The 12,252-nt window shown below is 48.9% G+C and overlaps 2 protein-coding genes across 2 annotated transcripts; both read right to left on the bottom strand.

Moving 5' to 3' along the window:
* Nucleotides 1–6,680: 6,680 nt before the first annotated feature.
* Nucleotides 6,681–8,228, bottom strand: LOC119435825 (uncharacterized protein K02A2.6-like). Its single transcript, XM_037702533.1, has one exon. The coding sequence runs from the start codon at nt 8,226–8,228 to the stop codon at nt 6,681–6,683; it is 1,548 nt and encodes a 515-aa protein (XP_037558461.1).
* A 1,827-nt stretch (nt 8,229–10,055) lies between these two features.
* On the bottom strand, nt 10,056–10,748 carry LOC119435827 (jerky protein homolog-like). Its single transcript, XM_037702535.1, has one exon. It carries the CDS (start codon nt 10,746–10,748, stop codon nt 10,056–10,058), a length of 693 nt encoding a protein of 230 aa, XP_037558463.1.
* Between the last annotated feature and the right edge of the window lie 1,504 nt (nt 10,749–12,252).

Raw genomic sequence — 12,252 nt, 5'->3', positions numbered from 1 at the left:
CTGAGGGCTCATTCTGCGAACCACAACAGAGGTGTGCTGCTGTGGCATCAGTTTACACTCAAAAGAGGAGAACACAACACACCTACATATTGGCACTGCGCATAATGCACCATTTTATTGGTGGAAGTGTGAAACTGCAAGAACAGAAGCTGCTGGCTTCAATGTGGAGGTACATATTTTTTGGGGGGTGTGCTTAATCATGCGGTAATCATACAGTGAATTCAGGCTGCTCTTTTTTACAGTCTTCGCAAAACCAATGCTTCTGCCGTGGAGCACGCTTAATACTGAGGCAAGTGTAATGAAACCATTTAAACTTGCATTGATTTGCATCACACGCCAGCATCTTGCCTACTTCTGGGCCTTGACAGTAGCAGAACACTGCTCTGTTTGTGTTGTTGCTGCTGCACAGAACTGCATTCTTTCTTGTGAAATAGTTCGCTAACAGTTCAGGCATAATTACATGCACAAAGAAACTTCGTGCAGATGGTATCAAAGTGTCTATAAATGCATCATTTCTGTGCACCCTTTCAGTGTGAGTTGATGATGGAGTCCACATAACAAAGTCGCAATACAAGACATTGCAGACTGCCATCTGTGTCTGTACTTGGAAAAAGTACTGATGGGTTTGCTTCAGGCGCAGTACTCCATCTGCATTTTCTAAGCAAAAGTTCTTAGTGATGGGTGTCTTCGGTATGCCACTTTCTGCTAATGAGTATGGACATTTCACTTCTACGACTCCCTTGCCACAACACGAACAACATATTGATGCATCTGGTGTTGCTGCAAGGTACGGATGTTGAGGACTTAAAAACACACCCATCCTGCAGTGCGTGAAATCCTTGTGTGTTTTCACCATTTCTCGCACATAAAAAGCAATTGCATCAGCTTCATGTGTCTGTCCCCATGCTGTAGCTGCACTTGAAAAGGTGTGTTGCTCTGGGTAAAAAATTTTTTTTAGTAGACTCATCGAAGCATCCTCAATGTTTGTTGAGCACACACTTTTCGTTTCCGATGCGGTTACTCGGCCAGCGCGGTGGGAAAACCAGTCTGCACATTTTGATTGGTGCCGTGTTGTCTGCTCCACATGCTGAACCATCTCTGCGGTTACTGAAAGATCCACAACAAACTTCTCTGCATGCTGAACTAGTTTTGAAAGTCTTCAACGTGTGCTTCAGGACAAGTTAAACCCCGAAGAACTAGTGGCATCTTGTGGCGGGGAGGTTCGAACATCATGCTGTGCTTGGGATGCACCATTAAAACTGCAGACCTGGTTCCAGAATTTGCAAGCTTTCCATAAAACGAATCCAGATCTGCCTCTGTAGAGGCAGCAGACATACATGGCTGTGCTGCTGGCAAATGTCCAGATGATGATTGTGCGCTTGCCAGGTGAATCCTGTCCATCCACTTCTTCTTCATTTGGGATGACGCGAAATCTATGTCACGCAGCCTCTTAAATGCTGCAGTGGAATTGTTTGTAGGCAGCCGTGCATTTTCTTTTTCTGTGCACGTTCTTGCATCACGCATCCTCACTGCTGTCTCCACGGCGAAGAGTGTCGCACCAACGTGTGAACATGCTTCTCCTGCACCGGCCATGCAGGTACAGGGAGCAGTCACAATGCTGACATCACCATCCGCAAGGATCCATGCTTTCAAAGGTGCCTCCCCTAGAAATGAATCACAGAAAACAAGGAATCTGAATTTAGAAACGCTGGCTCGTAGTTTGTTTGGGGAAAGAAGAATGACAGTAGGCTGCTGGCAGCAGATTTGCCTGTCTACTTGGGCTGTCGATTTGTTCCGTTTGTTTTTTCGTGAAAATGTCTCTCATGTTGTCACTGACACTTCTGATAAAGCACTCAATAACACCTTTTTTTTTTTCTTTCTTGTGCTCGCGCTTCGTTTAATGCTAGCTACTTCAAATGTTTTACGCTCGTGCTCGCTACAAAGAGAGGAGGAGGGCACTTGGCGCACGCCTTGCAAGTTTAACGGGAAAATGTCGCGGATCGTATGTACGACGTGCTTCTACAATGTAAAAAATAAACGAAAAGTAGCCCTCCACCGCTTTTTTTTTGTGTAAGCACATGCAAACTCGCAGGCAAGCGCCCCGAGCTGCTGTTTACACTCACCTCGGCCAACACGACGACGCATTGTGACGGCAACTGCTTCGCTGCAATATTCTTCACGAACCCACTCGTGAAGTTATTGTGAGCGTCTAAAGCCTTGTAAGCTTTCATTTGTTGCAAAGAAATGTAGCTCGTTGACAGCACTAAGTAGTTTATGATGTCAACGTGCGTCGTTGGTGGCAGCAACTCGGTGTCCTTGGTCGCATCTCTTCCTATGTGCAACTTGTACGGGTCGACACCGTTGCACATGCCAATTTTTGCTTCATACCGTGCTCTGGTAGGTCTTACGAGCTTGTCGAAATATCCGGGGCAAAATTCCATGTTTGTAACTTGTGTCACATGCAAAAACGCCGTCGGAACACACACTGATAAGACGTTCACCGCCTTCGCAATTGCTTGGAGGTGCCCGGCAATGGCGACGGCTGCCAAAGTGAGGCCTGGCACCCCAGATGTGACGTCACATGAAAACTATGCATAGCGCAATTAAAAAAAGACAGGGACGTGATAGAGACACAGGACAGCGCTAACTTTCAACTGACATTTATTGAAACACAGAGGCAAATATATTGCGAAGTAGGTATGAAGGATACCAAAAACAAAAGATAAGTCACGCTCTACGCATGCGCACGTCAATACCGTCCAGGAACGCGATTTCCTTGTCAGAAAGATTAACTGACGGTGTACAAACACAGTCTGCTCCCTTTTTTCGAATCAGCCGGAAGTCGAGCCGTTGCACGCCGCCACGCGATGTTTTCCACCATTTTCTGCATCGTCAGCCTCGTGCGCCTCTCTCCCGTCGCCCTTTCACCCTTCCGAACACGAATGGGCTGCGCCCATAGCTCTAAGCTGAGCCACCCTCCGAAACACTACCCTCCACCCTCCGCACTGCGCCAACTGTGCTGCGCGGGCTGGCAGAGTGCCGCCAGTCTAGCGTGTGCTCTATTGCATCGCACATGCAATAAAGCCAAAACAGCGTTAGCGTCCACCGAAATGAAGCGACGGAGTTCGCATCGCCATAGTCATTATTGAAAGTCGTGCTGGAATCCAGCAACGCCGGAACGCTTCGTGCCTTTAAAGCCTTTATACTTGCGTTTACCGCCGCATGTCTTCGTTCATGACTGCGTAGTCGCCATCCATAATCGCGTCGATAGTGGCCGCAATTTCGTCTGCAGTGGTTGCGGCAAACAGCAGTTTCGTTTTCACTCGGTACGCGCGTCAGCCACGTGCCTTCATAATTGAGTAGTCGCCATCCGTGATCGCGTTAATAGCGACCGCGCTTTCGTCCGCAGTTGCAGCAAATAGTAGTTTCATTTTTACTCGGCGCACGCATTGGGCGCCTTCAGAACCGCAAGGTCGTCATCCATGATCGTGTAGACAGTGCCGCGGTTGCGGAACACAGTAGTTTCGTTTTTACTCCATGCAAAGCTGTCGAGGATGAAGAGCACCGTCGACATCTTGATGGGCGGCGACTTGGCGACACTTGGCGCGCGGTAGTGAAAAGCGTGTCTCAGATGAAGACGCGCCCCGCGGCCGTGCTATGAAAGAAGTCGCGAGGTCTTCGCCACTGCGAGCACTAATCAGTCACGAGATGACGAGAATTGCAGCTTCTGCTCTGCTTTTGTGCAAAATAGAAACAGGATTCCCGTGATTCATTCAGTAAATAAACGCGTGTTGATGTAGAAAGCATTTCTTTCTTGTTTTCTTGGTACTCTCGATAATTCGACGTTCGGTTAATTAGAACATTTTTTCAATCCCGTGAAATCCGAATTAACGAGGTTTTACTATAGCAGTGCCATTCTTGAACGCCGACAGCCGCGACTTGTTACAGGCGATCAGAGTACGCAGAAAGCAGAGTTAAACAGTTAAAGAGTCAGCATAATGAGCAGCCGGATGGAGGAAGGCGGTGGGGAGGGCCAAAATAGTTTTCTCACAACAGCACTACCATCCCCCTATTTTTATTTTTTCATGCAACCTGGTTATAACAATTATCGGTTATAACAATGGAACTTTTGATGCACTTGAATATTGTTATAAGTGGGTTCGACTGTATTCCTTTTTATTTTTTTGTGACTGCCTGCTGCGATTGCTTGAGTGCGAGGGAAACATAAGTTGTCACTTAGCTTCTTCGCCACGTGCTTTACTGCAATGCATATGTTTTCAAGTAGAACAGAAGAAAGAAGAAGTATCTCGTTCACAAAGTTTAAGTGCAACGGGAAAATAGTAAGGGCAACAGAGTAAGTTGAAGAAGTCATTGATCCACATAAAGTTGGCATGTTCCACTTTGGCGTGGCTCTGTGATGCCCTTTTGTTATCCTGCCTCCGCTACCATTTCCCGTACACTCGACATACACAGCAGCAGAAAACCAAGTTGGACGCATTGATACGTAAAAGCACCAAGTTGGCTGTGGGCTTTCCCCTGCCACCAACCAGCACCTGCTCGAAATGTGCTCTCACAACATGGTTCATGACAAGGTTGAAGACTGGGTGTGTTGGTATGGCATATCTGTAGAGGTTGGAATGCGAAACATTTTAGACGAGAGGCACAGAAGAGGAACACACACGACAGAGCGCTCTGTCTGTTGTGTGTGTTCCTCTTCTGTGTCTCTCGTCTAAAATGTTGCACATTCCAACCTCTACGGTTCATGAACTAGTGGCCATCCACAGACGCTGTCAGGAAATCTGCCTTCTTCTCACACGACAGGGATGGCACATTCTCGCGCAACTAAACCACCATGTTCCACCCCCCACCCCTCTCTATGCTAAGCAACTCTCGCCAATGCTACTGGCTCACAGCTTCAGATATCACCACTACCTCGGCACATGCACTGGTAAATTCGTCACGACGCACCCAACGCCCTTCATACTACTTTGGCTAGACTGCCCGTAATCCACACTGATCTTACCTTTACACAGATGCCAGCATGTCTGGGACACATATGGCCATGGGTGTCACAGATCAATATTTGCATGTCATTCACACAGTCATTCTTCCTCCTTTGGACCCATGCACGATGGAATTACACGTCATAGCAGAAGCCATCACCCACGCTCCTTCAGCTTCCACTGCCTCTGTATCCGTCATATTCACGGACTCCACGACCGCTTGCTGGCGCTTGATACATAACTCGCTCCCACACGATATCTCTCAACAAACACAACGCGACCTACACTCACCTGTTGAAATCGTCTGGATCCCAGGTCACCAGGGCATGCCGGGTAATGAAAGGGCTAACCTGCTCGCTCGAGAAACTCTTTTTCGGGCTCCCGTCATTCCTGGATCTACCCAGACGAGCACCACAGCCTCACCTTCCCTCGAGCCATACAAGTGTTCGCACCGCTTATCCCCTGCCCTACGCCCACACATCACGCATCAGCAAGACACGATCATCCACATAGCACAAACAGACACCCTTCCAACCCCAACCCCCTTCACCTTCTCCAATGTCTCCCAGAAGATCCCCCTCCTTGTATACATTGTGGTGACTGCCCGAACACCAATCATATCTTGTGGATATGCCACCCTCTGCCTCCTAGACTCCCTTAGCCCACCTCTTTTTCCTTACCGCCAAACCCTGGGTGGCTGACTACAGCCACTACATATCAGGAACAGGAATACCTGGCAGCGTGCATCTCATCCGCCATCAAGCACGGTGACAGAGGCAGCTTACTCTGAGGCCACCTGCTCAGTAATCCACTAAGCGGCGATAAAGTTTTCTCTCTTATGGCATGTTTAGTCAAAACTGTAAATGGTTACATGTAATAGGTTACTGAAAAAATGTAATTGAATTACAGTGAGTGTTTCCAAATGAACAAAGTAATCGTTAAATTGCAAGACCACCGAAAAACTTAATTGATCACAAGTAATTGATTTCATGCAATTCCTTACTACATGTCTGATCATATTCAAATCTGATCCCTGTGATATAATTGCAGTTGAGCATTACTCTTGCGGGTCACCAATTTTTATTCAATGAGAAAAGATTCTAGTGGCCATGTTGTGAACGAATACTCACGCCGTTACGCTGACTCTAATTACTGTCGCTCTTGAATGACTGCTAACTTCTCGCTGCGCGTTAACTAAGCAGGATGACGTAGACCGCGTGTGCAGGAGCCATGCAGGAAGGCACTTCAGTCATTGGGATTAGTTTCAAGACTGGGTTTATTGTGCAGTAAACGACTGGAGTGGGAAAAGGAAAGTGGGAAAAGAGGAGTAAAAATAACTTGGCAAAGGGGAGTGAGTTCAGCACCAGAAACGCCTTGGAGAGGGTGGGTGCAGTGGCCACTGTCGGGTCGGCAACACGGGGGCGCGGTGGAGTTTCTTTGTTTGAACGGTTTTGTTAGGCGTGCTCCTCGGCTCTCACTGTGAGTGCGTTTCTCCTTAGTACTGTCTTTGCTGTGTCACTGCGAATTTGTGTGTTGTGCTGACCTCGAAGGTCTCTGTTGTAGCGGGTGACAGAGTGACGGAGACGGCCCAAGTGCAAACGCACGACTGCCTTTATTTCAGAGAACGAAATATATATATATAGGCTACTTTCCTATGACGTAACAAAAAAGAACCAATCATGTTTGACACGTGTTAGCCGAGCACTTCATATCACTTCTCCCTCTCTTAAAACTGCAGCCTTTGCACGGGTCTTCGTTGTCGGGTAGACCTCCGTAAGACCGGTGGACTTGGGGAACAGGGAGCCTGCTGGGCTGGGGGGATGTTGGAGGTGTCGAAGGAACAGGCACGGCGCCAGTTGGTTCTGGAGTAGCCGGACTGGACCGGCCTTCTCGCGTTGACGTCGGCCGATTCTTGTTGTCCGGGCTGGGTTGAAGTGTGTCGGGAGCCTCTGCTTTTGGGGCCACGGGCGACACAGGCGCCCGACGGAAAATTTGGTCCAAATGACGCCTGGCTAGACCATCTGGAGTGTCGACCGTTACCAGCCGTGAACCCTCAGTGCTTTTGACGATGCCTGGCCGCCAATGCCTCCCTTGGCCAAAGTTGCGCACCCAGACCTGGTCCCCGGGCTGGAATCTGGGAGGCTGCGAGTAACTTGGAGGTAGAGAAGGGACACAAGCATCCAAGCGTGAACGAATTTGGTAGTTCAGTAGCATTTCTGATGGAGACTTGCCGCACGGTAGTGGGGTACGTCGATAGCCTAGCAGCACTCGTGCTAGTTTTGTTTCGAGATCGTTCACCATAGAGTGCTTGAGAAGGCCATCCTTTATTGTGCGGACCGCGCGCTCTGCGAGACCATTAGATTGTGGGTGGTACGGCGCACTGTGTAGATGAGTTATGTTGTTGGCAGTCATGAACTGGGAAAACTGCTGGCTTGCAAACTGAGGCCCGTTATCTGATACAACTGTTTGCGGCAAGCCAAAACGAGCGAACAATTCGTGAAGCCGCGCGATTGTGACTTCTGTGGTCGCCGACCTGACGAGAAGTGCCTCGATCCACTTGGTATGGGAGTCGACGACTATCAACAGCATGCGCCCCTCTATTGGTCCGGCATAGTCAATGTGAAGCCGTGCCCACTTGGTCCCCGTTTCTGGCCAACAGATAGGAGCCTGGCGATGAGGCATTGGCTGCGCTTGTACACAAGAGATGCACGAACGTGCAAGGCTTTCAATCTCACCATCCAACCCAGGCCACCAGAATAGCGTACGAGCCAGTCTTTTCATCGCACATGCACCCTGGTGGGACCGATGTAGCTCAGCGAGCATGGAGACTCGAGCTTTGCGGGGTACGACGATGCGATGACCCCAGTAGAGCAGGCCTTCTGCGCTTGACAGCTCCAGTCTTCTGCAAAAATAAGGTTGAAGGTGATTGTGACACGGTGACATGCGTTTAGGCCATCCATTAAGTACAAAGTGCTGCACAACGCTGAGGTCTTCATCTGCGTTCGTCAGCGCCCGTATGGCACCCGCTGGCACGCACGAGCTGTCAAGGTTCTCTGAAGACAGCACATATTCTGGTAAGGTGCCCGATTTGCAAGCATCTGGTATCGGCACAGGCAAACGGCTGAGTGCGTCCGCGTTGGCATTTTCCTTGCCGGCCCTGTACTCGATGCGGTACTGATATTGGCTTAGAAACAGAGCCCATCTCTGAATACGTGCCGACGCCATTGGGGGCACAGGTCGATCTTCTCGTAGAAGTCCCACTAGTGGTTGGTGGTCCGTGACCAATACAAATTCGCGGCCCAACAGGTAGTCTCGAAACTTTGTTACTCCGAACACCAGTGCGAGAGCTTCCTTCTCGAGCTGAGAATAATTCTTTTCGGCGTGTGTTAGCGTGCGTGAACGGAAGGCAATGGGCTTATCCAGTTTACCAATTCGGTGCGAAATTACGGCACCTAGACCCGAAGATGACGCATCACATTCCAAGCGCACAGGTTGGTTGGGATCGAAATACGTCAGAACTGGCGAACTCAGGAGTGTTTGTTTAGCCTTGAGATATGAATTTTCCTGGGACGTTCCCCACTGCCATTTATGCTCTTTTTCAAGCAGAAGATACAGCGGGGCCAACATCGTTGACATCTGTGGCAAGAACCGATGATAATAAGTCAACAGACCCAAAAACGAGCGCAGTTCGCTCACATTCGTAGGCCGTGGCAAGTCGCGTATTGCTGCTAGGTTCTTCTCAAGCGGATGCAAGCCGTCTTTGTTGCGCACCAGGTCTGGGTGCGCAACTTTGGCCAAGGGAGGCGTTGGCAGTGTCGAAACCAAGTGCGCCCTTTTCTTATCATCTGTCTTAATATCATTCGCTTCAAAGAATGCTTCCAATCGAGTCAAGTAAATATCCCACTTATCTTGATTTTCCTCGAAAGTTGGGTTACCGAGGTTCGTAGCCAGGGCCATGACCGCCGACGCTCTGTAGACTCGATTACTTCAAGTAACCAGCAGGACTCCCAGCGCTTCCGAGACGCCTCTGTTGGTGGCGGGGGCTCCGCGGGGTGGTCACCCTCGTCGCCACTGTTGTAGCGGGTGACAGAGTGACGGAGACGGCCCAAGTGCAAACGCACGACAACCTTTATTTCAGAGAACGAAATATATATATATAGGCTACTTGCCTATGACGTAACATAAAAGAACCAATCATGTTTGACACGTGTTAGCCGAGCACTTCATATCAAGTGCAAATCTTGAGGGTATCAGTGTAGCAAAGAAATTTTGCTACATTCTTCTGGCTTGTTAGCCAAGTCTGCATGATTCCATTTTTCTCGATGTAGCTGCACAGCGGGAGAAGCACACCTCTTAGACTAACTTCAGCCGTCAAGTCTTGCCTGATTACTAGGACCTTTTCAATGTGTGCAATGCCCCCGGACTCCTCGAGCTTGTAGAAAATAACTTGGATGGTTGAAGCCTTCACATGCCATGACTCAAATGTTTAACCGTCCTGCATAACAGCAAGCCAGGGCGCAGTTTCCAACGTGCTGACTTCGGCGTGTTCACCACCATCCATGCTGTCGTTTGCTTCAATTTCGTCGCACAAATCCCTATCATTTTGGCGGGAAGCAACTTGGGCAGAAACCACTCTCGTCACTTTGGGTGGTTTTCTTGCTGACTTTGGTGCCTTTGGTTTCGACAGATGCTTCGGTATGTTCGAAAACTTTCAGGGCACCGTGCACTCCCTCAGTGTCCACCTGCCTCGTGGTATCGTGCTGAGGTATTTACTGGGCCATTCTGCATGTCGGAGCAGAAAATCATTTGCAATATCATTGTGGCCACACGCTTTCTTGGGATCTTGACTCGGAAGGAGGTTAATAATTCCTGAGTCACTTATTACTACAGTCAAACCTCGTTAATACGTAGTTGGCCGGGAATGACGTTTGGGTACGCACTAAGTGATGTACGAATTAACCGTCAGTGCCGGTTTAGCGGCTACTTACCAGCCAGAAAAGAACGCCACGATCCCCACAAACACACTCTCACGCACACACAGGCACGCTAGCTTTATTCACTGGCAGGCAGCAAAAAGTCAGTTATTTTCACTTGCCGCCGTGGTGGCCTCGCCGCGACGACGGCATCTTCGAAGTCAGCAAGTCCAGCAGCCAGTTTGTCCATTAGGCCTCGCTTCTCTGCGAACGCTCGCATCACTGCCACAGCACGCGCCGCGTCGGATAGTGAAGGGCCGTCGTCCACTTCGACATCGCTGTCCTCCTCACTTTCGCTTGAAGCTGGACGAGGTGCGACGGCAGCAACAATGTCGCTGTCTGAAAAGTCCGGGGAGGTGGTCACGTCGCCGTCGACATCTCGGAAGGTGCCGAAGTTCACCTCCTCATCTGCTGCACCTTGCCGCTCGAGCACTTCAACCAAAAGGTTCTCGCAGTCCTCGGCGTCTTCACCGTCCGCGTCGTCGTCGCCTTCAAGTATTTTGAATTGCGCTCGCGCGAAACAATTCTGTATTGTTGCCGGCTGGACCTCCCTCCATGAGTGCGCGAGTAGGTGTACAGCGCCCAGTAGGTCTATGGTGTACGTTTTGCCGCTATCCATAACGAGCAACATCCTCCGTAGCAGATTTTTGCGGTACGTCTGCTTCACTGAGCGGATGATGCCCTGATCGAGGGGCTGGGCGAGCGCTGTCGTGTTCGGGGGCAAAAAGAGCAGCTTAATTGCCGTCAGGTTGTCCAAATCGACATGCGCCATTCTTCGCTTCATTTTCAATGGTGCGAATGATTTCCAGTTTTTCCTTTACACTCAAAACGTGATACGGCATAACAGTCTTCACGTGCAAATTAAATCGCACAATACGCGCACCAAACAATGCAAAAAAAAGAAGGACACGCCGCGCAAAAGAACGTTGTAAAAGCACACAACACTACGCAAAAGCACACCACCACTGCTGTTAGCACTGGTGGACACGGGAGAATGAAAGAAAAGAATAAAGAAACGTGGCGTTTGAGCCGTTACGATGCTTGGATTGGATTCCAAAGTGACAGCGAATTCCCCTACCCTCAGCTCCTGCGGGCTACCAGAAGCTAATCTCGAAGGCCACGCTTTTGCGCCCTTTGATCGGCAACAACCGTACGAACAAAAAATACGTCGACGTGGCGATGTTGTGACGTCACTACGCTGACAATTGTAGTTTACCAATCTCGAAGGCCATGCTTCTGCGCGCTTCGATCGGCAACTCCTGTCGTCGCCACTGAAATTTTGGCGATTTTCTGCCCGTGAACATATAAAAACAAAGAAAATGGTACGTACTAACCGTATGTAATGCAACAAGCGACTACGGCTTAAGCGGTCAGCCAATACATGGGGTTCAATGGGGACCGGGTGGGGGAATCTTCGCGACTACGTTTAAACCGGACTTACACATTAAGCAGGTACGTATTAACGAGGTTTGACTGTAATGGTTCAATGGGCCTAACGGAAACGGGATGGACTGGGGGAGTGACACTGTCATCGTCAGTAAGGACAGATTGAAAATAATTGTTGAACATATTCGCCTGGTTTATCTTTTCGCTGTCTGATAGAGAGGACTTTGTTTCCCTGCAGGGCCGAAATTGTTTCCAAAATCAGTGAGGGTTGTTTTTGATGTAAACAGGAAGCACTACAGTAAAATATAGCTTTTTTGCCTGTTTTGCTTTTTGTTTGAAATCTGCAATAGCAAACGCCAGGTTACACGCGCCTATGGCATTATTGCGTTTCATTTTGATTGCATGACGCAGTGTTTTCACTTTGCGCTTTGCGTGTATTACTTCGCAGGTTAACGAAGTATTATGTTTTTGTGGCCTCTTTAGTCTTGAGGGGTACGAAATGCGTCATGCAATATGTAACAGTAGCCTTGAAGCTCGACCATAGGCTGTTAACATCAGTCATTGGATCGGTAGCGAGGTCTGAAAATATTTCTAATTCCTGAGCTAAGTGGGGTCAGAATGCTAGCATCATCAGTTTGAAGCAGGTTCATTCAAGAGAAGCGTTCTATAGTGTGAGACTGCTTTACAGCGCAGGTTTGATTCTGCCTACCGGAAAATTTTGATATATTTTCTTTTTTATTCAAGAAGCTGGGGAAAACGGCTAGGGACAGATACCAAAAAAGTGCATGAAGAATCCTAAGAATTCGAATCACATTGAATGCATTTGAGTGAACGCACCTGTACCTTGCTCACATTGTGTTCCAAGGGTTGGAAACTTTCTAGTTATAGCT

This window comes from Dermacentor silvarum, unplaced genomic scaffold (genome assembly GCF_013339745.2).
Source record: "Dermacentor silvarum isolate Dsil-2018 unplaced genomic scaffold, BIME_Dsil_1.4 Seq936, whole genome shotgun sequence".
In the NCBI taxonomy this organism is placed as follows: domain Eukaryota; kingdom Metazoa; phylum Arthropoda; class Arachnida; order Ixodida; family Ixodidae; genus Dermacentor; species Dermacentor silvarum.
The sequence above is the reverse complement of the archived record's forward strand: the minus strand, read 5'-3'. Positions and strand labels throughout refer to the sequence as shown.

Bases quoted from the DNA above. Each gene is read 5' to 3' on its own strand.
- LOC119435825 (XM_037702533.1), bottom strand. From the start codon at position 8,228: ATGGCGTCGGCACGTATTCAGAGATGGGCTCTGTTTCTAAGCCAATAT.
- LOC119435827 (XM_037702535.1), bottom strand. From the start codon at position 10,748: ATGGCGCATGTCGATTTGGACAACCTGACGGCAATTAAGCTGCTCTTT.